Here is a 27,121-nt window from a genome sequence, read left to right as displayed (position 1 = left end):
TAAGAAATTGAATAAAATACACAAGTATAAAAAGACCCCCTAAGGTGGCATATGAAGAGATAATGAAACAAGATGTGACATACCAGCGTCTCTCTGGACTGAGAGCAAGGATGAAGAAACCAAAATGGTGAAAAATTCATCTCCTAGAATTCTACTGCTTGTTTCCCGGGTAAGCAGAGACCATTATAAATGGCTAATAGTCAAGAATTTATTATACTGCAGGTTTTAGAGCTTGCATTTTTTTATTGTGGTAAACTGCTCAAAACTGTTAAATAAGTGTAGATATTTTAATTAGCAAATAACAAATAGTGTGAGGGGAAAATAGGAACCTTGGTGGGGGATAGGGGATAGTCAAAAGCAGAGTTAGGGACACACACACACAAACTCCCAAAATTAATAAAACGCAATAAAAGCTTTTATTTCAAAATTACAATAATCTCTGAAGATGCAGGGAAGGTGACAACAAAGAACAAATCAGCCAGACCTTATATTCTCCCCCATCCCTTCCATACATAAATACCACAATATTCCTCCCAGACCTTCCCCTAGTCTGAAATAAGTTTGGCCTTGTCTGGTGTGAAGAAAACCATTTCCTAATATTTCCCTTTTTCAGTGGCTACAAGCCTTCCCAGATGCTGAGCAAGCCCCCTTAGGGTATCACAAGCCCTACATTTTTGGTGGTGGTGGGTCTTCTTTCTTCCCATTTAGAGGGGAGAAATTCTACTATGTCTCCCCACCCCCAGCCCTCTTAAAGCATCTGCTGCACCATCTTGAAACAATCAGCCCGCATTCTTCTTGGGTCCAATTACTAAAAGCAGATTACACAAATGGAACCATTTTCACTCTGCACAGGAGGGATCCAAGAGGAAAACCAGAAGAGGAAGAGAGCAGCCCAAAATGAGAAGGATGGCTGCTGCTGCTGCAGCAGCAGCACTGGGTTCAAGAGCAGGTCTGTGCTCTCACCACACTAAGCGGGGTCTGTTAAGGGGTACAGAACAAAACTCAGATGGTTTTCCTTCTTCACTCTCCCCTGGACAGGTGCTGGAAAGGCACCCTCTCCTCACCTTCAGTGGTGGGAGAAGGCGGCTGAACAAAATGGCATCAAGGGATCAGTGCTCGTCCCAAGCAGCAAAAAAGAGGCCACTTTTGGTCACCAGGAAAGATCTCTGGGGAGAGAGAAAGGGCAGGGGAGACAGACAGACAGACGCTTGGGGAAATCAGGAAGAGTGTCCAAGGCACCCTTTCCACAAGCCCAAGATGGCAAGATGTCAGAGATGGCATGATCAGCACAATACCTGCTGGATCTTTGTTTACTGTGTGCTTGCAGGCTCATTGTTTGGTGCAGGGCACGATTTGGCCCAGGAAGTGCACGATGTTGCTGGTGGGAGGATTGCTCCAACATTGTTAAGGCACTGGAAGCAGTCTCAGCCGTGTTGAGAGTAAGGCATTTCCCCCTCGCAAAGATAAAGCTCACACTCACTCATTTTCTCAACCCCGGCCCATGTGTCGCAGCAGGGCAGAGTTCAAGCAGCCATGTCCCCCACCTGCACATCACCACAAGACAGACTGAGGACAGGAAATGGGGGTGATGCTGCTGTGCCCAGTGCCCCAGAAACCCAGTGGCTATCCCTTTGCGCCCCCAGGTCCTCCTGGAATCGTGGTACCAAATGATGGAGAGCCACTTCCGCAGGAGATGAAGAGTGGGGACTTCACAACTTTACAAGCTTTGGGAGGCTGCAAACCAACTGATCCGTTTCGCCCATCCTCAGGGCAGGAGGCTCACTAGACAAAGTAAAGACAGACACACAACCAAAAATACACGCAAGATGGACTTCTTCAAAAGTAGAGGATGAAGAGAAACCACTAATCACTATGCAAGCAATCTTGCTGATTCTTTGGAATGAAGGCATCTCAACTTGTAGTGGAGTTGGGGAGGCCTGGGTTGCACTTGCAGTGGTGGAGCTCTCCCCTCCTCTGTTTAATTCAAGGCATAAGAAAGCTTGCCTAGGAAAGGAGGTACAGCACATCTTCTCTCCCTGCCTGAAGTTCAGCATATGAGTTGGGATTGCAATGGCTCCAGGCTCCACAATGCTGCAGGGAGGCTGGGAGGAGAGACGAGCAGCTCCAAAGTCCAAGGAAGCTCTGTTTCTTCAAGGAAGTTTGTTTGCAAGCGCAGGGGCATCACTGCCCAAGTTCCACCAGTCAAGGGGTCTCCGAAACTGACCACCGTATTTCAGTACAATAAAAAATGGCTTCGTCATGAGGCAGACAGTCTTCCCTGGAGTCCTGACACCTTTCCACAGCTGAAAGCTCCAGGTTTTCTGCCTTTGTCGAGCTGCTGAGCACCCAAGAGTTCACAGTGGTGGAGGGCACTGGTAAAGCAAAAGCAGTTAGATGCCTGCAAGAGTTTGGGCTGTGGTGGAGTAGAGTTGATACCACACAAACAGCCAGGATTTGGGCCCCACTTTCAAATTCAATAACCCTTAATCAAGTTATTAAGGCCACAAAAGGGGGGGGGGAGGAGAACACGTCAGCTGCAGGTCCATGGGCCTACCAAGCCTTAAATTTTTTTTTTAATTGGGGTTATGTGTACAAATGTCCGGATGATTCAGCTCCAGACTCAATACAGGCATATTCTTTGGCTGAGAAAAGACAGACAGTACTTCAGCAAGACTTTCAGGGGCTACTTCTTCAGCGGCACTGAAATTGCCCACGTCCGCTGGGGTCTTGACGCACAAGGTACATCATTTGAGGTGCATCTTCGAGTTTGTGATGGGGGCATTTCTCTGCAAGGCAGCTCATCTTCCTGGTGCAAAGGCTGCCAATGGTGGCTGGTAGGTTGTGACATGCTTGTCCTGGCTGGGAAATCTCCCAGATTTAGCTTGGAGATTGAAGCCCAAAGCCTCAAAGGCAGCATTTTTAGAAAAGGTGGCCTGCTCTGCACCTGGGGCTAGGGCAGAGGTCCAGGATTTCAACTGGAAAAGTTAACGGTGTTGCCAGGAAGGAAAGAGTTTTGGAGAAGTCAGACCCCAGAATGTTTCCCAAGCAAAATGGAGAGCCTGCGTGGAAATGAGCCACACCCGTTCCCCCCCTAAGAAGACACTGGGGGTGAGGAGAGATGAGCCATGGGGGAGGTTTGTATCCTGCCTCTCAGCTTTAAGCAGAATGCCCTTAACCTAGAATTGCACACACACGCAATAAATATACCAGTCCATTCAACTCAATACATTTTCCCTGAACTTTCCAGTGTTCCGCAAGATTAAAAAAAATAATTTCCGCAGAAATATCTTACAAGTTTTACCATGTGTATGTGAGCGCACAAAACTTATACATATGTATGGACGTGAATGTCTGTCTACAGAGAGGATTGGCGCTTGTTAGGTGTGACCAAAATGGGTTCTCTTTTAAAATTTGGGTTCCCCCTTTTGGGGGGGAAAACGACGTAAGAACTTCCAAGCCTATGGTGGCGAAGCGCCAGTCCCCCCCCACACATGAGGGGGCAGGGAGAGAGCACAACGCTACCCCCACCCCAAAGTCAGTGCATTTGAAACACAGACATGCGTGCAGACTTCTGCACTTTTAGCAAAGTGAGGGGCAAAGGGGGACACCGACGCAATTGGTTCTGGAGTAGAGGACATCTTCACAGTGGGTCAAATTGGGTGGTGCTTTGGGGTGAGGGCTGGGGACCCCTCCCAGCCACCGCAGAGCGTTGAACTAGTCCCAAGGTCACAGGGCGCCTCTTAGGTGTGGAGGAGGGCTGAGGGCACCCTCTCCTGCTGTGTTTTTCCCACACTGCCCTCCAGTTTATCCCATTCCTTTTTTCTCTCCTCGGTTTTGGGGAACTTCACCAGACCTCACACTTCCGCTGCGGGTTCATGGGGGAGCCCTGCGGGCACCGGAAGTGCTCCGAGAACTCCGGGGAATTGGAGATGGTCCCAATGACTCGGAAGCGGGAGGGGCTGTGAGAGTCGGTGACCAGTCCTTCGTGAGAGCTCTCCGGGGTGCGGACGGAGCACCAGACCTGGAAGGAGAAAGGAGAGGAATCGCAAGAGGTGGCACACCCAGCTGAGTCTTATGCTCCCAGCTCAATTGCAGAGATCACCCACAGAAGTGTCGTTGGTTGTTCCCCAAATTGGTGAGGCTCACTTGACAGTGATGAGAAACCGAGTCTTTAAGTTTTGTCGGCACAGCCCAGTGGAACTCTCAGCCACTGGAATTTTAGCAGGCACCTTCCGGGCCATTTTCTTTAACGCCTGCTGAAAACCTTTATATTCTGTCAGGCCTTTGCAGACAATTAGAAAGACATCCTTCCACAATGGTTAATTTATGGCCTGTTTTTTAAAACTTTTAAAATATGGCTTTTGTTATATGTTTTTATTATTGCCAACCAGATACAGTATATATATATAGAGAGAGAGATAAAAAAACCACACACACAGCAGTAGACCTACTGAAATTAATGGGACTGAGTTTGCCATAATCATTCATTTAAATGGTTCTACTCTCGAGTAACATCAGCTACCACCCAAAGCATTGTAAGGAGAGAGAACAGCATCCTGGAAATCCTCAAGAATCCCATTATTGCCATGGAGGGATGAACTACTGAAAGGAGGGCAAATTTATGGGAAAGTGTTTATTTGTAAATCACTAGGATGTGGAGTATCAATATAATATTCAACAGAATGTATTATTTCATGTAAATCAGAGTTACTTTTCTGCTCCTGTAAATCTTGAGTTTTAATCCAATGCTAAGGGTTGTATCAAACTATTAATTCAAAGCAGACCCGCTGCAAACAATGACCCTGGGTTATATCCAACGCTAGTCCTATATATATAACAAAACATATAAAGAAACAATCTAACACATCATATTCAAATTACAAAAACAAAAATAAAAAAGAACATGAAAATAACATCACTCATTCTTATACTCCATAGCTTTGTCTTCCTCCTTTCCCTCCTTTCTACGTTTCTATATATCTCTTACTTAGCACTTTCTAAATCTTAATAACATTCTATTTCTTGATTATCTATTCCAAATATTACTCTTAATCCCTTTTCTATCAATAATTTCCAAAACCTATGCTAGTCCTACTCAGGGAAGACCCACTGAAGCCAAAGGATATTACTAACAATGTGTGTGTGTGTGTGTGTGTGTGTGTGTGTGTGTGTGTGTGTGTGTGTATTCAGGGTAGACCCAGTGAGATTAATAGGCTTAAATTGGTCATGCTCCCCAACTTCAATGGGCCTATTCTGAGTAGTAAAAGCATTGGATACAACCAAGGTTATGAAGCAGGGTACAATAGGTTTGCAAAATAGGTAATGATTTATTTGCATTTTTCTTCTAATGACCAAGAATGATCTTGAGGTCTTGGAGGGAACAGAAGACCGCCTCCAACTAAGTCAGGCTTGGGTTACAAGAATATAAAATACAACATGAAAAAAGCTGTTCAACATCCACAAAATAGGATGGGTCCTAAAAATATACATGTACTTTTTCTTGGAAATCAATAAAACAATTAAAAAATAAATCTCTCTATATATACGGTATCTATACATCTCAGGTGTCAAAAGGCCTGCATACAGTTAGTCACAGCCTTCTGTGTCTGTAGCATCAAACCCAGAGACAAATCATAGCCCAGGCATGCCCATCACCCACTCACCTCCAAAATGAGACACTCAGACCTACCTGGGCAAACCCCACAAAGAAGAGCTGGTAGTTGGTGAGGCCCAGCGTGGGCAGTGTCTCCTCTTCTCCATTTTTCCTCAACCAGTTCTGATAAGCCTGGAAAATGAGAAGGGAAAAGCAGGATGCTGTAGAACTGGAGAAGGCTCATGTAAGCACAGCCAAAACGATCAAGGGGTTGGAGCAAGTTCCCTGGGAGGAAAGGGATAAGACCTGCTTTATTTGGGGGGGGGGGGGGGAGGTAGAAAAAAGGAGAGCAACAGGGGGCATGATACAGTTACTCATAGCGTGGAGAAAGTGGATCTCGTAACGCTAGAACTCAGGGCCATCCAAGGAAACAGAATACCTGAAGGTTCAGGAAGCAATGACTTTTTCGCCAGCTTGAAACTACGGAACTCACTGCTGCAGGAGGCAGGGATGGCCACTGACTTGGAGGGTTAGATGATTAGATAAATGCACGGAATAGAGGGCTATCAGAGGCTACTAGCCAGGATGCCTGTGTTCTGCCTCCATGGTCTGAGGCAGCAATGTTTCTGGAAACTACAGGAGGGGGCGAGTTGCTCATGTGATCAGGCCCTGCTTGTCGGCTTCCCAGAATGGGAAGAACAAGATGCAGGACTGGATGGGCCCCCCTTTGGCCCGATCCAGCAGGACATTCTTCTGACTCTCACAGCTAAGATTACAGGAATAGTCACAGCAATTAACACCTAGTTCACATTTAGCTCTTATATGTATTTTCCCTATAGCCCCGTGGTTCCCAGTGTGGGGCACACGCCCCACAGGGGGGCAATTTGATTTTTAAGGGGGGGGGCAATTTGAGAATGAGTTATTAATAGTGAATGGCCTTTTAGGCTTCCTCCACGTGAATAGGAGTTCACTTTTTGAATAATAAGAATTATATGTCAAGAATTATATGAATTATATGAATTATATGAACCCTTGCTTTTTCATGCAAAACCATTTGCAGTCGTTTGCGGTCATCAACAGCTATCAGTCAGTCAATCACCCATTTCCACCACCCTTCTGAGTGATTCCCCCCTCCCCATCCCCACCCCTCCCCACCCCTTCTCTACATAAGTGCCTGGAAACTTCCATTTCACTGTATCTGAAGAAGTGTGCATGCACACGAAAGCTCATACCAAAATAAAAACTTAGTTGGTCTTTAAGGTGCTACTGAAGGAATTTTTTTTTTTATGAATTTGAGAGATGCTTAGGTGGGGCATGGCCAAAAAAGAGTTTGGAATCACTGCTGTAGAGTGGATTTACAGAACAAAGACCTGATAAACTTGTGAGAATTATTATAGCTAGACCCTGGAAGAACCTGGAAGGAGTAAACATTACAAATTAGTATAAAGAGGTATGGCAGATTGCAGTGTTAGAAAAACTGACGACTAAACTGAGACTTGCACAAGGACAATTTCACTGCAACTTGGGTTGACTTTGCAGATTTTATGAAAATAGCTGAACATGGCAATCTTCTGGTACCAACTCTTCGTAATATGGGGCTTACAACTTTCCTAATCTCTCCCACCCTTCTTTGATGACCTAGGCTCCCCATGGGAAAAATAACACCTCTAACACCACTAGGTGGTGCTATAGTTATTCTGAATTAAGGTGTGATTTTTATTAGTGGTCCCTCGACTTACAAACTTAATCCATTCCGAATGCACATTCGTAGGTCGAAAAGTTCGGAAGTCAAAACGCGGTTTCCCATAGGGAAAAATTTGTAAGTTGAAAAACCGCATGTAAAAATTCGTAAGTAAACAAACAAACAAACACATTTAAAGCCGCCAACGGTTTCCGTTTGGATGTAGAAAAATCTGTAAGCGTGCGGCCATTTGTCCCATTCGTAAGTCGAAACCAACGGATGTCGAGTAATTCGTAAGTTGAGGGACCACTGTACATCACTTCATTATTTATTTTAAGATATTGTACTACATTTGGGTGTTTTTTTTTCATTCTTTACGTGCGCTGTGATTTATATATTATTTTTAGTTTGATTAGTATCCCATTTTTAAATGATTCTGTATTTATTTAAGCCAACATAACACCAAATCAGTTATTGTGCATGTTACTGCTATGGAAATTCCATAATAAGGAAGAGACACAAAGCTGCGGTGTTCATTTTAGAAACTATTTGTGAGAAATTGGGGTAAGTGCTCTAAGCAAGTGACCTTGGCCCTTTCCCTCTATGGCAGGGGTGGCCAACTCCCAAGAGACTGGGAGTTAAAAACTGGCAGCGATCTACCCCCTTTTGGGGGGTTCAGGTCAAAGTTGTTGAGCTTTCCTTAGGAAGGAAAGCCATGTTTTTTTGGGGGGGTGTGCAGGGCTTTTTTTTAGGGGAGCCAAAGTTGTTTAGCTTCTTTGGGGGGAGCCAGTGATCTACCACAGATGTCCAGTGATCTACTGGTAGATCACGATCTACCTGTTGGACGTGTCTGCTCTATGGCTTGGGACTCACGTATCAACTTTGGGTTTTTTGCGGGGGTGGGGGAACTGTAAGCAACAGCTTTACTTGGCAACCTCACCCCCGCTCCTCTTTTGCCAGGAAGCCTCTGCAGCTGCAGCAAAGGAGGCCCCACAGCTCCCACAAAGTCTGATAGAAAGGCCTGAGGGAGCCTCACCCGGTAGGCGGCTTTGAGCCCCCCGTTGTCGGCGATGTTTTCCCCCAGGGTGTGCTTGCCGTTGATGGCCTCCCCATGGACTGTGTAGTTGCCGTACTGTTCCACCATGCACTCAGTCTGTTGCTTAAAGGCCTCCACCGACGAATTCTTCCACCAGGGGCGGAGGTTGCCATCCTTGTCGTACTCCCGGCCTGCAAGGACCAAGGAAGTTAGCAAAAAGAATCACAGAATCACAAATTTGTGGAGTTGGAAGGGACCCTCCCCGCAAGGGCCATCTAGTCAAACACCCTGCAATGTGGAAATCGCAGAAGGATATTGCCGCTGCCCCCCTGCCATCTCAATACTCTGCAATGTGGAATGAACGAAATAATTTGAGAACATTTAAATATCCTTTTATGTACTAATTGTGTGTGGGGGGGGGGTTGTACTTGGATGTTACGGCAATCAAATGTTTGTATGCTTTTATACAACTGTAAACTTTTACTTACAGATCCTTATTGTTATTTATTAAAGCAACGCCCAGGAAAAGTGCTGCTCTGCCCCACGAGTTTACTTTGCAAGAAAATCTAATTGGTTGCAAGAAGTTTGCTAAGGGTTTAAAAATAAAACAGCCCAAAGTGGCAAGCATCACAGCAAAAAAAAAAAAGTGTGGCGAGGGAAGGAGGAAGATAAATTCTAGAAGATGAATTAAAGAGATGGAGGAACCTGACCTTGGTCGTCAAAAGCATGAGTCAGTTCATGGCCCACGACCACACCAATCCCACCGAAATTGAGTGCCCTATAGGGAGAAAGAAAATGTGAGTAAGTCAGAAATACATTTGTTGGCTCCACAGAGTAGCCAGCCCCAATCTGCTGGCTCCAGGGGAACTGCTGCAAACAATAAGGACATAAGAAAAGCCTGCTGGATCACACTAACAGCTCACCTAGTCCAGCATCCTGTTCTCACAGGGGCCAACCAGATGCCCGTGGGAAACCCGCAAGCAGGATTCAAGCCCAAGAGCAACTGCCCCTTCCTGCGGTTTCCGGCAACTGGCATGGCTGCCTCCGACCGCTGGAGGCACAGCACAGCACAGCCATTGCGGCTAGTAGCCTTCTCCTCCTCCACGATTTTGTCTAATCCTCTTTCGAAACCACCCGGGTTAGTGGCCCTCACTGCCTCCTGTGGGAGGGAGTTCCACAGTTTAAATCTGCGCTCCACCCCACTGAGCATTTTGGGTTGCCCTTTTCTCAACAATGCTGATTCTCAGCAGGACTGGATTTAGGTTTGATGAGGCCCTAAGATACTGAAGGTAATGGGACCCTTTATATGTCCAGCTGTCCTTTGTCAACAACAAATTGTCGCTGTTTTTTTGTGTGTGTCGAATATATGCTATATGGTCATTTATGGACCTAACAGGTATCTAAAGCCATATGTACAGAGGTACCTCTACTTACGAATAACTCTACTTACGAATGTTTCTACTTACAAATGGAGCTCCGTCCGCCATCTTGGATGCGGTTTAGATAGGATTTTTTCTACTTACGAATTTTTAGATAGGGTTGCTTCAACTTACGAATGTTTTCTCCCAATGCATTCCTATGGGATTCGACTTACAGTTTTTTTCGACTTACAAATGTGCCTTTGGAACGCATTAATTTCTAAGTAGAGGTACCACTGTACATAACAAAATATGCATTTTATCAAAGTAATTGTTGAACTTGTCTTATATTTTGGAAATGTACATCCAGTTTTTTCCCCTTTAATTTTTTTTGGGGCCCCTAAGAGAGTGGGGCTCTAAGCTATAGCTTGTTTAGCTTATACGTAAATCCGGCACCGATTCTCAGCCACCTTCTCTAGCAGTTGGCAACACTTTCTCTCCCTGGGCCACACGCACACAATACCCAGCTGACCACGAGGTACAGTTTGTACAACGAAAGCTTCAAAATTGACCTCAGTTGCCCATTGCTCGAGCCCATGGGCTGAGATGCTCTGATGTGATGGCACATACATTCTACCTCTTGAGATGGGAAGGCAGAGCTGTAGTATTTGACTGGACCAATGGAGGTGGCTGTGAGGGAACTAGTTTGGCAGGAGGACAGCCCTCCAGAAAGGGCCGAGGAGCAAGGACCAGGCTCACGTGGCCCACAGATGGGCCTACCGAAAATATGTTAGTGAAGGCTTTCCCCTGACATGTGACCCCAGTCATCTATTGAAGATTGATTTCATATCTGATGGGAAATGTTCTGGTGTTTTTGGAGTCCACCGGGATATTTTATTGCTTTTGGAGTTCGTAGCATTGGTTTTATAATTTTTTATCTTGCACTAATTTTGCTCTGATGGCGTTACGCTGGGAAGCAGGGCATATGAATTCGCACAGAGGCTGGGCAGGAAGACACCTTAGAATCATGAAACTGTGCAGTCGGAAGGGAGCCCCGAGGGTCATCCAGTCCAACCCCCTGCAATGCAGGAATTGCCTTCTGAGGGAGGCCATTCTCCTGCTGAATAGCTATTATACTCAACTCCCTCAACCGTTCCTCATCAGGCTTGGTTTCCAGACCCCTTTTCATCTTGGTTACAGCTTGTCAATATCCTCCTTACAACTGTGGTGCCCAGTTTAAGCTTTATAGACGCAAGAGGCCTCTAAAGGTATTTTGGTCTCCATCCATCATCTCAGAGACCATACTTCCAGCCGTACAGCCACACTTAAGAAAAAAACCCAATCCCTGCTGGAGTTCCTCCTGAACCTCATGGCAGTAAGGCTGAATTGGGAGGGGTGTTCATACTCTCCCCCTCCCTTGCCAAACACTGAATATCTGATTGGGGTGGGGCGACAAAGAGAAAGAGAGTAAAACATTTGTACTTTGGGGAGCTTCGGGTGTAGAATGGAGGCTGCAGGATCCCAGCAGGAAAGACAATTTCATTCTTGGTCGGGGAGTAATAAGCATTCACTGTTGGGGGAGTCATGCTCCATCTGCAGAAGAAGAAGGAGGGAGAGAGAGGGGCAGAGTATGGTCAATGGCAAAACCACTAGAGTTCAATGCTCCATCAGCCCAATTTCGGTTTTTGGCATTTCCCATTCCTCAACCTCAAAGTCTTGATGGGCAACCCTAGAACATGTCTGGAAATTGCACTCTTGGCCCTGGGGGCCTTTTACTCCTCACTGCAGATCTATTAATCAGGGCAGGGGGTAGTGAGTACTCTGCACATGCCTGCAAAGCTTGCACTTTGGCACTGAGCTGAGCTCTCTCCCTTGAATGCCAGCCTCCAGCTGGAATGACGCAAGACTGCACAAGCAAATGCAAAAATGCAGTGGGAGCAGGAAATAGGCAGGAATGACTGAGGACATAAAAGTTTGTGCTTTTCTTGGAATGCAGGACGCACGACTCGGATGACCAGCAACATGGCCCTCTCAGTTTATTTCTTCAATATATAGCAACTGGATTGCAGAACCTGTAAGAACCGGGAGGCATTATCTTCTGCCTTGAGTTTCAACTTGGAATAAAGATTTCCTGTCTGTCTGTCTGTCTGTCTGTCTGTCTGTCTGTCTGTCTGTCTGTCTGTCTGTCTGACACACGAACACACACTAACAGCAACCTCCTCAAAGTTTAAGAAGTGAGGTTACAGGGAACCAGGCAGAGGGCCTTCTGGGTAGTGGCGCCCGCCCTGTGGAATGCCCTCCCATCAGATGTCAAGGAAATAAACAACTATCTGACATTTAGAAGACATCTGAAGGCAGCCCTGTATAGGGACATTTGTAATGCTTGATGTCTCACTGTGTTTTAATTCGTTGGAAACCGCCCAGAGTGGCTGGGGCAACCCAGTCAGGTGGGCAGCACATAAATTTATTGTTATTGTCCAACAAAGTTGGTTGCCATCATTGCCTCCTGCTGCAGCGAGTTCCATAGGTTAACTATGCACGGCGTAAAAAAGTGCTTTCTTCCACCCGTCCTGAAACTTCCGACATTCAGCTTCAGCCAAAGCTTGGTGTGCCCGAAAAGATGCGTGGTCAGAGTGGGCCAGCCCCCCCCTGTTTGAGCCCCCCTGGCATCCTGAGGCCAACTCACTGGTCGCGGTTTGGAGGCTTCCGGAGCTGCTCAGCGGCCACTCGGGCGGAGAAGTTGAGGAACTGCATGACGTTCTCGTAGTACAGATCTGGGACGGCATCGTACTGCCAGGAAGCAAGAGCCCATCAGAATAGGGGAGCAAAGAGCGACCAGGGCAGCTGGCCACAGTCACCCCCAAACCCCCCATCCCAAATCCCGCTGCTTGGCCTTGGTGGGCCTGCCCCCCCCCCCCGCGCAAACTCACATCCTTGAACACTTTGTCCAGCTCTTTGGGGTCCATGATGAACTTAGGGTAACCGATCATGTCGTAGATGGAGTCGGCCTTCTCCTTGGCGGACCGCCTCGTCTCCTCATCCATCCACGGGAGGGTCGCCAAGCTCTCTTCGAAGGCCATCTTGATCTCCTTAATCATTTCCTCAGCCTGGTGGAGACAAAGCATGAGGTTACGAGGCGGGGCCGCTTCTTTTAACAGGAATGGAGTGGGGGGGGGGAGGTCCTGGCAAACAGTCGGTGTGTGTGAGGCTTCAGGGAATCTGATCCCCCTCCCTTACTGCTTGCTGGCAGCCAGAAATGGGAAAACAAGAGGTTCCTACAAAGGTAATTTATTCAATATTCACAGAGAGAGATGCACGATGCTGCCTCTTGGATAATGGCGTTGCTCCGAGAAAAGTCCCACTCCCTCCGTCTCTCCTATTCTACGTCATTCCTATGTCGGCTGATCTGTGTTTTCTGCCTATGAGCTTTCTGGTCTCCTACTCTTAATGCATGCCAGGACCTGGGTGTGTGTGTTTGGCATGCTTTCCAATGACACTGAGTCTCCCCTGGTGCTTCCTCTTCCTCCTGCTCCTCTCCCAATATTTCCCAGCTTCTCCCCTCTGCAACCTTCTGCAAACCACTGTTCAAATCTATACTGTCAGTGCAGGAGGAGGGAGGGATGGTCTCCACCATTCCTCCTCAGTCCAGTCCCTGACATTGTGGGGGGGGGGGTTGTAGGCAGCAGAGGAGTTCCTGCAGGGAATTTGGGGCAGAAATTCCCCACTCCAGCCACAGGGAGTGAAGAAAGCAATGGGCAACCTAGGCACCTCCGAAATGGGCTGAGTGCAGTGACAGTCCTGGAGCACCAGTGATTGAGGGCAGAGAGCTTTCTGCCACTTTTATTTTTCCACCTTTCACAAATTTGTTAGCAACATGGTAATGGATGCCAACTGCAAGCACAGCATTTGGGCAATTTTAATACGTATTATTCACTGCATTTGTAACCCGACCTCCCCACCCACCCCCTGGAGCTCAAGATGGCAAACATGGTTCTCTCCCTCCTCGTTTGGAGCGTGCTTTCTTCCACCCATCTTGAACTTTCCAACATTCAGGGAGAGCTTCATGGCTGAGAGGGGATTCAAACCCTGGTTTCTCATGTTCTAGTCTGACGCTCTACACCACTCTGACTTCTTCTATGCCACACAAGCTCTCTAAAGACTCAGCTAGACTGGTAAAGAAAAAGTGAATTATATTAGGACCCAGGTGGCGCTGTGGGTTAAACTACTGAGCCTAGGGCTTGCTGATCAGAAGGTCGGCGGTTCGAATCCCTGTGACGGGGTGAGCTCCCGTTGCTGGTCCCAGCTCCTGCCAACCTAGCAGTTCGAAAGCACGTCAAAATGCAAGTAGATAAATAGGAACCGCTACAGCGGGAAGGTAAACGGCGTTTCCATGTGCTGCTCTGGTTTGCCAGAAGCGGCTTTGTCATGCTGGCCACATGACCTGGAAGCTGTACGCCGGCTCCCTCGGCCAATAATGCGAGATGAGCGCGCAACCCCACGACTGGACCTAATGGTCAGGGGTCCCTTTACCTTTATGAGTTGTATATGTGATATAACGTTGTGCCACCAGGTGGTGATCTGGAGCCCCCCTTTTCTCTCCCTGTTTTCCCTCTTTAGATTTACAATGCTTTAAACTGAAACGCTTCTTTGATGTGTCTAGATCCAGCCTAAGTTGGGACTCTCTGCAAAACACAAGTAAGCTAAATATGTTAGATTAGATTAGCAGAACAGACCTCTGGGAGAAACTTTGGAGGAAAGATTTAAAATTTACTCACTGAAAGAAAATTATATGAAAATGACACATAGATAGTAGTATTTAACCCCGAGCAGATTAGCTAAAATGTAGAAATCTGAATCTGATGTGTGTTGGAAATGCAAATACGGTAAGTAGAAGGAACGTTTTTTCATATGTGGTGGGCATGCAGAATAGCCAAAGAATACTGGGAAATGATATGAAATATGAAAAAATATGAAAAAAATGTTTAAAAAAACATTTCCCCCCAAAACAGGCATTCCTTTTGGGAATGGTGCAGACAGAGGTACACAGGAGTCAGAAAAACTTATTTATGCATGCAACTACAGCAGTTTGGATTTTGTTAGAGGGTGAAGGAGGTCCCTAAGAAGGAGAGGCGGCAACTTAAAATGATAGAATTTGCAGAGTTAGCAGAATAAAAGAGTGAGAATATCAAGTATCTAAAGAGGAGCAGAAAATCTTTGTGGAATATTTGGGAAATAACTGTAAACAGGGGAAAACGCTAGTGGGATTAGTTTAAATTCAACTGTATAATGTATAATAAAGGAATATGACTGTGGGGGGGGGAATGAAATTAAACATTGTTCTCCCTCCCCACCCAAGAATATGCAGAAATTATGGGAAAATTAAAAGAACCATGGAAGAGGAAGAAGGGAAGCTGATGAAGGTACTATTCATATTTAATGGTGGAAATGTATATTAGAAAACTTTAATAAAATAAGATTAGTGGAACTGGCCCTGTAACAGTCACTGCCTTACCACTGCCTTGCTGTCTTCCGCGAAGGAGGCCTTTACGAACATGGCGCCCAGCGCAAAGCCTAGGTTGATGTCTGTATCGCTGATGCAGTACTTCCATCTGGGCAGGCAGGTCTGTGGGGCGGAAGGAGACACTTGGAATCAGCGGCACTGGCAGAGAAAGGGGGTGCGGCCCACCCCAGGTGTCATGCCTGGGGGGGGGGTGACATCGCTGCCCCACCCCACACCCCCGGGTGCACAGCTCCAGGTGCCAGAGCAGCTAGCTCCGCCTCTCATCAGTGGAGGAGCTTGGGGCAACTCAGGGCCAGAGAGGAACACCACCACCAAACCCTTTCTCTGTCTCCACCCAGGAAGCAGGAGGATGATGGTCCCTGTGTTTGAATTGCAGACAGCTTGCCCAGCTCTTTGCCTTAGGATGAGATTTCTGCTTCTCTTTTCGCAGAGCTTTATTTATTTTATACTATTCTTATTTTTAATGCATATATTTATTTATAATAGAACGTAAAAATATATAAAAATGGGTGCCGCCCAAGTTTCCCACTCGCCTTCTTTGAGCCGTACATGACCTCCATGAACTTCTCCTCTGCATCCTGGAAGCGCTGGTCCAGAAAGCCAGCTCCTTTCCTCACCAGGTGCCAGATCATGTAGTTGTGCAAGATACTGGAATGGAAAAAGGGGTGGGTGGGTGGTAAAGATGAGGACTTCTTCATCCTCCCCTGGAAATGGCTGCCAAAAGTGCCTCCCCCCAATATCAGTTGCACACTGCAGGCATTGCAAGGGAGCCCCCTACTAGCCCTACCTGGATGCTCCTTTGAGGATTGCACCCAGGACCTCCTGCATGCAAAGCAGATGCCCCACCTCGGAGCTATGGGCCTTAAAAATAAAGTAAGCTCCTAGTCCTCATTGTTCTGAACAAAGGGCTAGTTTAAAGCAGGCATGGCCAAACTCGGACCTCCAGATGTTTGGGGACTACAATTCCCATCATCGCTGACCACTGGTCCTGTTAGCTAGGGATGATGGGAGTTGTAGTCCCAAAACAACTGGAGGGCCGAGTTTGGCCATGCCTGGTTTGAAGGAAGCTGATTTTTACCGGGCCCATCTAGCTCTGTATTGCCTACACTGACTGGCAGCAACGGCTCTGCAGGGTTTCAGACAGGGAGCCTTTCCCCGGCCCCACCTGAAAGATGCTGCCGACGGGGATTGAACCTAGGACCTTCTGCGTGCCAAGCAGGTGCTTTGCTGCAGACATTGTGTTCCTTCCACTAAAGATGAACCAATATTCTAGTCCTCATGCTTCTAAATGAAGAGCTGATCCAATCAATCAATCAATCAATCAAAGGCCAGCAGTAAGGGCTGATTTAAAAGCAGAGAAAACTGCCCTCCAATGAGTCCATCTAAACCAGGCATCCCCAAACTTCGGCCCTTCAAATGTTTTGGACAACAATTCCCATCATCCCTGACCACTGCTCCTCTTAGCTAGGGATCATGGGAGTTGTAGGCCAAAACATCTGGAGGGCCGCAGTTTGGGGATGCCTGATCTAGACCCATATAGCCTACACTGGCTGGCAGTGGCTTCTCTGGGGTTTCAGGCAGGAGGTCTTTTTCCCAGCTGTACCTGGAGATGCTGCCCGCGGGGACTGAACCTGAGACCTTCTGCACGCAAAGCAGGTGCTCTGACCACTGAGCTAAGGCGGGGAGGGGGGGCGCAGAGAAGGAAACTTCCATCGGTTCAGCTCGCCCCCAGACCCAGCTGCACTCACCGCCTGTCTGTGTTGAGGATGAGATAGGAGACTTGTTCGAGGTACTCTTTGGCATAGACCACCACTGGCTCTGTCTCATTGATTTCCACTGGAGAGAAGACGGCATTCAGCAGGGGCATCCAGTCCACGGCCGGAGAAAGGTTCTTTTTTTGTTTTGCGGGAGCAGAAGAGGGGCAGGGCAGGGATGGGGAAGGTGCAAGAAGCAAATACAAAGACAAGTTAGAGGTCTCTCTCTGGCTGGGGTGTCTGGCGGAATGGGACCTACAACTGAGCAGGCGGTAGAGAGAGGAACCCCTCCCTCCAAAACAAGCAAGCAAGCAAGCAAGCCTAGGGAAGTTGGAAGAATCCCAATAAGGATCAGGCTGCCTCCAGCTAAGTCCTACCCAGAGTAGACCCACTGTTTTTGTTTTTATTATTACATTTACAATCCTGCCTTTTCCCTGATGGAGACTCAAGGCGGCTTACAGCTAAAATAGAAACAGCTAAAAGCATTGGAGGTGGGGGACAACTAAACACACACACACACACACACACACACACACACACACACACACACACACATATATATCACAGCATTAGCTGTGATTTCCCTAAATAATAATAATAATAATAATTCAATATCTATATGCTGCCCATCTGACTGGGTTGCTCCAGCCACTTTGGGCGGCTTCCAACAAAAATTAAACACATTAAGCAGAGTAAGACATCAAACATTCATAACTTCCCAAAAGCCTGTTGGAAGAAGAATGAAATAATAATAATAATAATAATAATAATAATAATAATAATAATAATATACTGCTCTTCATCAAAAGAACTCAGGGAGGTTCACAAGATAAAAACACAGACAAATAGTTAAAACAAAAACAACAAAACAATAGTAAGCCTCCCCCCTTTAAATATATTTAAAAGTCTGTAGAATATTAATTGGCCAAAGGGCTGGTTGAAGGTCTTCGCTTCACCTGCTGGTGGAAGGACAACAAGGAGGGAGCTGGTCTAACTTCTTTAGGAAAGGAGTTCCAAAGTTGTCTGGGAGAAGCCACCACCAAGAAGGCCCTGTTGCGCAGTCCTGCCAAGTGTGCTTGTGAGAGTGGTGTGGCTGAAAGAAGCGCCCCCCCCCCCGAAGATCTCAGAGCGCAGGCAGGTTTGCATGAGGGAATATGGACCTCCACATAGCCTGGGCCTAAGGCACATGGGGCTTGATAGGTCAAAACCAGCCAAAGACCTGGTTGAAGGTCTTCTCTTCCCCTGCCAGTGGAAGGACAACAAGGAGGAAGCTGGTCTAACATTAGCGCATATACATTCTTTTTCAATCAGGCCTTTGGCTTTCAATTATCTGTGGCAGTTTTGCACGGGCAGGAAGCTTCAACCTAGGTTTTTTTTTAACGAATCGCCTACCTTGAGCTCCCTGGCAGGCATCTTGTGGTAGATGAGCTCCTCATCCCGCCGCTTCTCCTGGGGGATGGTGATGTTGGCTAAGGTGGTCTCAAAGTCCAGGATCTCCTCCATCTGCCGCCTGGTCTCAGCTTCGTCCTGCCCCCCAACCAGCATGGCAAGCTGGACCATGTAGGTTAGGTACCCTGCAAGCACCTGGGTAGGTAGGCAAGGTGGGGGAGAAGTATGTATTTGCAGGGGTGGGCTAGATGGCCCCTGGGGGTCCCCCTTCCAACTCTACAAGTCTATGATTCCAAGGCAGAGAAAGGAGGCCGCAGGGGATTAAGGAGAGCGGGAACCACAGCATCAAATACCAGCAACACCTTGCAGCCCTTGCAATGTCTGCTTTGGGGACTCCCCACTGCAAATGTCCAGTCTCACTGGCAAATCACAAGGCTAACGGTGGATGTTTGGGGCCTGGGAGTTACACTTTAAAGGTGATACTGAAAAACAGACGCTCCCAGTCTTTTTCGAGGTTCTATAAACTCATCCCGTGCTCCCTACCCTATAAAAAGCAATATTCAGAGTAGTGGTTTGCACGACCCGATAAAGGAGATAATAACACAATAAAATTCAAAACAGTAACGGTTCGTTATCACATTCAGAATACAGCAGCTGGACAAGTGACTGTGAGTGGCCACTGAGACCACATAACACCGGTCCTGAAAGTCCTACATTGGCTCCCGGTATGTTTCCGAGCACAATTCAAAGTGTTGGTGCTGACCTTTAAAGCCCTAAATGGCCTTGGCCTAGTATACCTGTAGGAGCATCTCCACCCCATCGTTCAGCCTGGAGGTCCAGCTCCGAGGGCCTTCTGGTGGTTCCCTCACTGCAAGAAGCGAGGTTACAGGGAACCAGGCAGAGGACCTTCTCGGTAGTGGTGCCCACCCTATTGAACGCCCTCCCATCGGATGTCAAGGAAATTAACAACTATCTGACTTTTAGAAGACATCTGAAGGCAGCCCTGTTTAGGGTAGTTTTTAATGTTTGGTGTTTTATTGTGTTTTTAATTCTTTTGGGAGCTGCTCAGCCAGATGGGCGGGGTATAAATAAATTGTTGTTGTTGTTGTTTTTCAAAATTCTATTGAAGCTATTTGGTTTAATTAACTAATTTAACAGAAGGGATGAACTGGATCCAGTACGGCTGATAGTCATTTACACCTCCTGCAACCCTTTGCCTCTTGGCACCCCCCCCCCCCGGGAATCCCGCTGCCACCTGGGGGAGCGCCACTGCCCATTTTGGGAACCCTGGACCTAAGAGACTGCCTCATCCCTTATGCACCCCAGTCTGAAGCTAGGACCATGAGCCCAACACTCACCTTCTCGTTCTGCGTTTTGTTGAGATAGTAGTCCCTGGAAGGCAACATCAGCCCTGCCTGGTCCACCTGGAAGGGAAACACAAACTGGAGTGAAGACGCAGTGCGGCTGTGGAGCGACAGTTCTGTCTAGAACAGAGGAAACTGAGTCAGACCACTGGGCTCCATCCAGCTCAGGGCTGCTGGCAAAGTTCCTGCAGACCCACCTGGATATCTGGGAACTTCTGCATGCCAAGCAGGAACTCTACCCACCAAGCTCCAGCCCTTCCCCACATCCAAGGCAGGATAGGTAAAGATAAAGGTAAAGGGACCCCTGACCATTAGGTCCAGTCGTGACCGACTCTGGGGTTGCGCGCTCATCTCACATTATTGGCCGAGGGAGCCGGCGTATAGCTTCCAGGTCATGTGGCCAGCATGACAAAGCCACTTCTGGCAAACCAGAGCAGCACATGGAAACGCCGTTTACCTTCCCGCTGTAGCGGTTCCTATTTATCTACTTGCATTTTGATGTGCTTTTGAACTGCTAGGTTGGCAGGAGCTGGGACCGAGCAATGGGAGCTCACCCCGTCGCAGGGATTCGAACCACCGACCTTCTGATCAGCAAGCCCCAGGCTCAGTGGTTTAACCACAGCGCCACCTGGGTCCCTTCCAAGGCAGGATACTGGGCTGCAATTCTGGACCCCAAAACCTGGGCCCTGCTGGGTCAGAGCAAAGGCCCACCGAGCTCAGCATCCTGTATCCTGCAGCAACCAATCAGGTGCTGCCGAAGGGAAGAATGCTGACTCCAGAGCTGCTAAGACAGGTGTGGGGAACCCAGAGGTCTGCCAGGATTTCCGAACCGGTCTAGGCCTCCAATGTATCTCCACCACACCGAGTGCTTCCACCTGGCCGCGATGACTTCTTGGGCACGGGTGATGCCTCGTCCTTGCCTGGATGCAGGATGGCACACAACCTCCAGAGATGACAAAGGTTCCCCCTCCCTGGGCTAGGGCATGCCGACACCCACCTCGACTTGAGCAGGGAGAATCAACAGCTCCCACTCCAAAAAATGCTTCTCACCCCTTGCCTGGCCTTCCTCCTCCCACACCCACCTGGATGATGTTGACACTGGAGTTTTTGGAGTCAGCACTGACATAGATGGAGAAGAAGGGCCAGATGTGGTGCTGTGCAGCCAGCTGCAGCAGAGTCTGGTTGAAGTCATCCTCCTGCCAGGGACCGCTGATGTTCCAACCACCAAGCTGGAGGAGAGATTGCAATATTATACATACATTTACACACACACACACACACACACACACACACACACACACACACAGTGATACTCTGGTTTGCATAAACCCAGAAGTGCATGTCCTGGTTTGTTTTCTTTTTTTAATTACAATTTTTTTTTTTGGAATTACAAACGAACTTTTTTGGGAGGCCCCATTGGCAAAAGTGCGCCTTGGGTTACAACCTGTTTTTGGTTTACAAACAGACCTCCGGAACGGATTATGGTTGTAAACCAAGTTACCTCTCTCTCTCTCTGTGTATACGTGTCTCTCTCTCTCTCTGTGTATACGTGTGTGTGTAAAATTAAATTTTCTGTTTTACAATTTAGAACACTCATTTAAACATCCTTAAAATATCAATGACTTCCTTCTCTTTCCATGGTTCACTTTCCATATCATAAATCCCTGCATATTTTACATAAACTAAACCAAATAAAAAAATTCCTTCAGTAGCACCTTAAAGACCAACTAAATTTTTATTTTGGTATGAGCTTTCGTGTGCATGCACACTTCATGAAAACTCATACCAAAATAAAAACTTAGTTGGTCTTTAAGGTGCTACTGAAGGAATTTTTTTATTTTGTTTTGACTCAGACCAACGCGGCTACCTACCTGTAACATAAACTAAATCATTCAGTATTCCGTTATTACATCCATCAAAACTTATTTACTCTTTTGAATTTATCTTAATGCTGCCAACCTTTTCAAGTGTACACAATTCCCCCCCTATATTCAACAAACATTTTCCAATCTTCTCTAAACATATGTTCTTCTTATTCTCTTATTCTATATGTTAAGTCCGCAAGCTGTGCATATTCCATCAGCTTAAGTTGCCATTCTTCTTTAGTTGCGACCTTGCTCATTTTCCATTTTTGGGCTATCGAAACACAGGCTGCAGCAGTGGCATACATAAATAACATTTTTTGACACCTGGGAATTTCTGTCTGAATTATCCCCAACAAAAAAGACTCTGGTATTTTTGCAAAAGAACTTTTTTCAGTTCATTATGGATTGCAATATTGCATGCATGCATTCACAGAGTAATGCACCTGAGCTAGAAGAACAACTTTGAGATAAAAAAGCTGGTGATTGGGTGGTTTGTTTGTTTTTTACAAATACTTAGTTTCGACTAATCAATTTGATGTGCACAATCTGAGAAATGATTGGAATAAAAAATTAGGAGTTTCTATCTTACCTAAACAGTGGGACAATGTTTTAGCTTCAGTAATGTAATAATGATGATGGTGGTGATGATGACGATTTTGGACAGGACTCTCCAATCAGCGCATAAAAAAAACACTTCAGAGCAAAGCTAATAATTCTCAAAAAGCTGGACCTGGGAGACCTTCAGCCACAGACTCAAACCAGAAACAATGACCAACCTCTTCCCCAGTGGCTTTTCTGCCATTTTTAAGAAAGTTTATACAAAATGTAGTAGGCTATTAATATTTAACTTTGTATTAAAGGTAAAGGTAAAGGGGCCCCTGACCATCAGGTCCAGTCGTGTCCGACTCTGGGGTTGCGGCGTTCATCTCGCTCTATAGGCTGAGGGAGCCAGCGTTTGTCCGCAGACAGCTTCCGGGTCATGTGGCCAGCATGACAAAGCAGTTTCTGGCGAACCAGAGCAGCGCACGGAAACGCCGTTTACCTTCCCTATTTATCTACTTGCACTTTGATGTGCTTTCGAACTGCTAGGTGGGCAGGAGCTGGGACCGAGCAACAGGAGCTCACCCCGTTGCAGGGATTCAAACCGCCGACCTTCTGATCAGCAAGCTCTAGACTCTGTGGTTTAACCCACAGCGCCACCTGGGTCCCTAATACTTTGTATTAGGATAATAATATCAAACTTTTAAAAAATGTAATATAATGGGTATTTTTTTGTATATATTCACATTTCTCTACACATTATGGTGCCTTCTTTTTGTCTTTGCATCACTTTATTTCTTTATAATGGAAATTTTTTCGATAAAACACACACACACACACACACACACACACACACAGGAAGAAAGCCCAACGCTGCCCTCTCCTCTTCTGCCCAGTCTCTTTGCCTGCCTGCCTGGCTCCTGGCCTGTGTTCCCTGGGCTCTCTCACCTTCTTGATGCGGTCCACCAGGGGTGTGGCCTGCAGTTCCTCAATCTTGGTCTCGTTCATGCAGGACTGGTAGTAGCGCTGGACTTTGCGTTCTGCCTCGCTGGACACCTGGGCTGTGGTGTTCTCTGGAGAGAGAGAGAGAGAGAGAGAGAGAGAGAGAGAGAGAGAGAGAGAGAGAGAGAGAGAAGCTACAGTCAACCCACCCCCTTTCGCTGCCAGGCATAAGATGAAGAATCTCAACTGTAGAGTTGAAAGGGAAAATTAACACGTATGAAAACGCAATGGTGTTGTGGAGCCTCCAGTCCCAGAGACAGTATACCTCTGAATGCTAGATTTCGAAGGGAGCTGGGGGCAGGGGGAGGTTGCTGTGATCTCCCCAATGCTGTTCACATAATGCTGGGCCTGGTGACCCCTTTGGTCTGTGCAGCAATACCTGCACTGCAGGGGGTTGATCTAGATGACCATTTGGGTCGCCTCCCAACTCTCCATCTCAATGAAGAATGAAGGAGCGCATGAGAGAGAGAAAGAAAGCGACCACACGCCATGCTTATGTTCTACCAGTGATCCACCTAACCTTTGCACATGCAGCTCCCAACACACCAGCAAGACTTGCTGTCTGCCTTCAAGAATTGGGCGGGGGCTCAGTGGAGCACAGACAAGAGGGAAACAAATGGCACTCAGTCCCTCCCTCGCCCTTCCAAGCCAGCCAGCCAGCCTGCTTCCTTCTTTCCGTACTCTCTCCCTCCCAGAACCCCCGAAAGGACAAAACACCCCCAGAAAGTGGAAAGAAAATGGAAACTGCAAGGCCTCCTGCCAGTGCAAGGATTTCCAATTGTGCAACAGGACGTCCTGTGCCCCACAGTCTCCCCAGGTCTGCCCCAGAGGGTTGGAGGAACCTCTAGGATCAATTACTTACTTACTTACTTACTCAATTTATAACCTCATCCTTCCTCCCAAAGGGAGCACAGGGTGGCAAACGCACAGGAGATAAAGACAGTATAAGTGTCCTGGAAACCTATTTCAATGGAGCCAGAAGATGCAGGCAATTTCATCAACTCTGTTAGAGTTCGTTAATTAAACTAAATATGCTGTTTCACGCTTCTGCCAGACTCAGGTGGCAGCCCTTGCAGATTTCCCTGGCTCTCCTTTGCAGATTCCATGGGAAGAGATGGGTCTCCCATCTCAGGGTCTCCCTTCCGCCGGCTCACCCAGAAGGTGCTTGAGGATGGCCTGGTTGTGCTCCCAGAGTTTGTTGAAGGTCCCCCAGCGGGAATGGCCGTCGGGGATGGGGTTGGCCTTGATCCAGCCCCCGCAGGCATAGCTGAAGAAGTCCTCGCAGGGGTCCACCGTCCGGTCCAGCGAGCTCAGGATGGAGCTGGTCACGGAGATGCAGGACTCCGTCAGGCAGAGCCCTGGAGGAAAGGGGCAGCAAGGGCTCGTCAAGGTCACAGGATTATTTGCAGGGGAATCCCCGCTTACACGGGTCTTCCGTTCCGAGACACTGCGCATGAATCCGTTACGGACCATTCCACCCCCATTCTGCCCCCGCAAGAGTCGTTTGTGCGCGCGGTCATGCACAACTCAAATGCATGTGAATTAGGAGCTATTTTCATTCATTTAGGCAACCCTGGGGAGGCAAATAGAAATGAAACACAGGGCAGACCCCAAGAAATTAATGAAGACAGCCAGTCATAAGAATATGGTCCAGCAAGCCATCCTCCTCTTCTTAACAGTAGCCCAACCAGATGCCCATTATGAGAAACCCACAATCAGGATTTGAGCACAAGAGTAACCCCGCCCCCCGTGGTTTCCAGGAACTGGGAGTCAGGAGCATTGCTGACCCCAACTGTCATGTCTAGCAGCCATTGACAGCCCTCTCCTCCTCCATTAATTCACCCAATCCTCTCCTTTAAAGCTAGTATCCATCGCTGCCTCCTGTGGCAGGGAGTTCCGCAGTTTAACTATGTGCTGCATAAAGAAGGACTTCCCTTTGTCTGTCCTGAATCTTCCAGCATTCGGCTTCACTGGATGGCCACAAGTTCTAGAGTGGTGAGAGACGGAGAGAAAAAGCTTTTCTCTTGCCGCTTTCTCCAGGCATGGCCTTAAATTTCTACCCTGAGGAGTGGAACTTGGCTGGATACCATCTGTTAGACCAAAGTCCATTACACTGGCCTGAGAGCTGCAAGGGGCTGCTGGGAAGTGTAGTCTAAAACCACCCGGATGACGCCAGCAGGGGGCAGTACAGTCTTAGTGCAAGCCAGGAGGGGGACTCACTGGTTCGGAACTGGAACAACAGCACAAAGACGCAGGCCAGGAAACTGGCCAAGAGGGTCACTGTCAGCACCAGGAGGCGTTTCTCAACATGCGTCCGCTCAGCCCAGCAGCTTTTGCTGGTCCCCGACCCACGGAAGTTCACCTGGGGAGGAAGAAGTCAGGAAGTCAAGCCTCAGAGTGTGGGGTGTGTATGGGTGTGTAGCCTTTGGATCCCCGTTCCCCTTGCATGCCAGATGAACATATCCAACACCCGACTCTGTCCTCCATGAATCCTCTTTTAACTGTCCAAGTTGGTGCCCATCACTGCCTCCTGTGGGAGGGAGTTCCACAGTTTAACTACGCAAGAAACAGGATGGTGCAGTTTGGGCTGGTGCCCACCCGCCCACCGATGTCCAATCAGCACCAAGCTTTGGAGCGGCTTTCCGCCAACCTGTTGCCTCCCAGAGGTTGTGTGTGTAGGGTCCACCTCCCAGCAGCCCCCATGGCCCACGGTCAGGGGGGAGGAGCACGATGGGAGTGGTAGTCCAGCAACATCCTGCAGTGTACCTGAATGGCGAAAGACTTCCTTGGAGAGGATCTGGATTGTCACAGAATCCTAAGAATTGGACGGGGTCCCCAAGGGTCATCAAGCCCAACCCTCTTGCAAGGCAGGCATCACAAGTAAAGCAATCCTAACAGGGGGTGCTTTGACCGCTTTCAATGAATGAGAGATTGGGGGAGAAGGAGGGGTCACCGGTTATAACTTCCTCAACCTGCCCTCGATGGAGAACAAATAGGAAGGCCCTCAGCCATCCAGGCAGGGAGAGACAATGAGAAAAAGCAGACACCAAGGGTTGGGCGGCTGCAGACCCAGAAGCACAAAGCAAGGAGGGGGGAGTTTGGGGTTGCTGGCTGCATCTCAGAGCTGGGACTGAGCTGCCAAGCCAGGCAACCCAGCAAAGCAGATGTTGCCCGCCCCCACCCCATTTCTAGCCAATGGTAGTCGGGTTCTTGTAGGAGTTGCTGTCTGGAGTCATCGGATTGGTCAGCAACGCCTTCTTGGAGGAGTCATGTGTCAAGTCAGCCCAAGAGGTTCCCCCCCCCCGAAAAGAATGGTAAGCGGGTTCCACCACTTGACTGTGAGGAGGGATTGTATGAGTTACATCTTTCTCTCTCCCCCCCCCCACATCACAGAGTTGGATGGGACCCCCCCAAGGTTCCCAACCTCTGCTTAAAATCTTCCCAGGGAGGAGAGTCCATTTATGTCAGTTGGCCTGCAAGAGTCAGGAACAATCTCCACATCTTTGGGGCAGCACAGAACTCCAAAAGGATGGTGAAAGGAAGGGCAGAGGAGAGATCTAGGGACAAGGCTTCTGGATCTAAAAGAGCTGTTGAATTGAGGGTCAATGCCCCTGCTCCCCAAAGAGGAATGACCCCGAGGAGCATGTTCATGTGCTGTCGAGACAATGTGGTTTGGCTCACTCACTTGAGTCACCTAAAGCCCGCTGTCCTGCAGCAGGCAGAGTTTCTGCAGCACAGGATGCTGTGGCCTGGGTTCACACAGGACAGCGGTGGAGTGGAGCAGGCAGTGCTGATCCCAGCTTTTGGGGGGGAGGGGTCAGACTGCATGGCCTCTGGGGTGTCCCCCTTTTAGGATGAGGAGCAAAGCCGAGAAATATCAGCCCCTGGGTTATAGCACGGGACTCCACACTTGCACATCTTCATGTACCCGTGAAATGGGGGGGGTATTAACAACTGCAGCAAAGGAACCCCAATATCACCACCAAGATCAAATCTCCAAGAATTGCTGCCAGGATGA

At 48.0% G+C, this 27,121-nt stretch overlaps 1 protein-coding gene across 5 annotated transcripts in view; it reads right to left on the bottom strand.

Annotated features, from left to right (window-relative positions):
• Positions 1 to 272: 272 nt before the first annotated feature.
• Positions 273 to 27,121, bottom strand: part of ECE1 (endothelin converting enzyme 1) — a 59,939-nt gene continuing 33,090 nt past the window's right edge. For all 5 annotated transcript variants that reach the window (XM_035117815.2, XM_035117814.2, XM_035117816.2 and 2 more), the window contains 16 exons: positions 25,324 to 25,465; positions 24,258 to 24,461; positions 23,050 to 23,174; positions 20,779 to 20,925; positions 19,691 to 19,756; positions 18,336 to 18,527; positions 16,938 to 17,080; positions 15,723 to 15,837; positions 15,181 to 15,291; positions 12,599 to 12,775; positions 12,355 to 12,458; positions 11,151 to 11,261; positions 9,021 to 9,088; positions 8,311 to 8,501; positions 5,690 to 5,785; positions 273 to 4,021 (listed from right to left, as the gene is read on the bottom strand). In XM_035117815.2, the coding sequence (XP_034973706.2) occupies positions 3,845 to 4,021; positions 5,690 to 5,785; positions 8,311 to 8,501; positions 9,021 to 9,088; positions 11,151 to 11,261; positions 12,355 to 12,458; positions 12,599 to 12,775; positions 15,181 to 15,291; positions 15,723 to 15,837; positions 16,938 to 17,080; positions 18,336 to 18,527; positions 19,691 to 19,756; positions 20,779 to 20,925; positions 23,050 to 23,174; positions 24,258 to 24,461; positions 25,324 to 25,465 (2,169 nt within the window). In that variant the 3' untranslated portion in view covers positions 273 to 3,844. The remainder of the gene's footprint in view (positions 4,022 to 5,689; positions 5,786 to 8,310; positions 8,502 to 9,020; positions 9,089 to 11,150; positions 11,262 to 12,354; positions 12,459 to 12,598; positions 12,776 to 15,180; positions 15,292 to 15,722; positions 15,838 to 16,937; positions 17,081 to 18,335; positions 18,528 to 19,690; positions 19,757 to 20,778; positions 20,926 to 23,049; positions 23,175 to 24,257; positions 24,462 to 25,323; positions 25,466 to 27,121) is intronic.

The sequence above is a fragment of the Zootoca vivipara genome, chromosome 6, assembly GCF_963506605.1.
Source record: "Zootoca vivipara chromosome 6, rZooViv1.1, whole genome shotgun sequence".
Taxonomy (NCBI): Eukaryota; Metazoa; Chordata; class Lepidosauria; order Squamata; family Lacertidae; genus Zootoca; species Zootoca vivipara.
The sequence above is the reverse complement of the archived record's forward strand: the minus strand, read 5'-3'. Positions and strand labels throughout refer to the sequence as shown.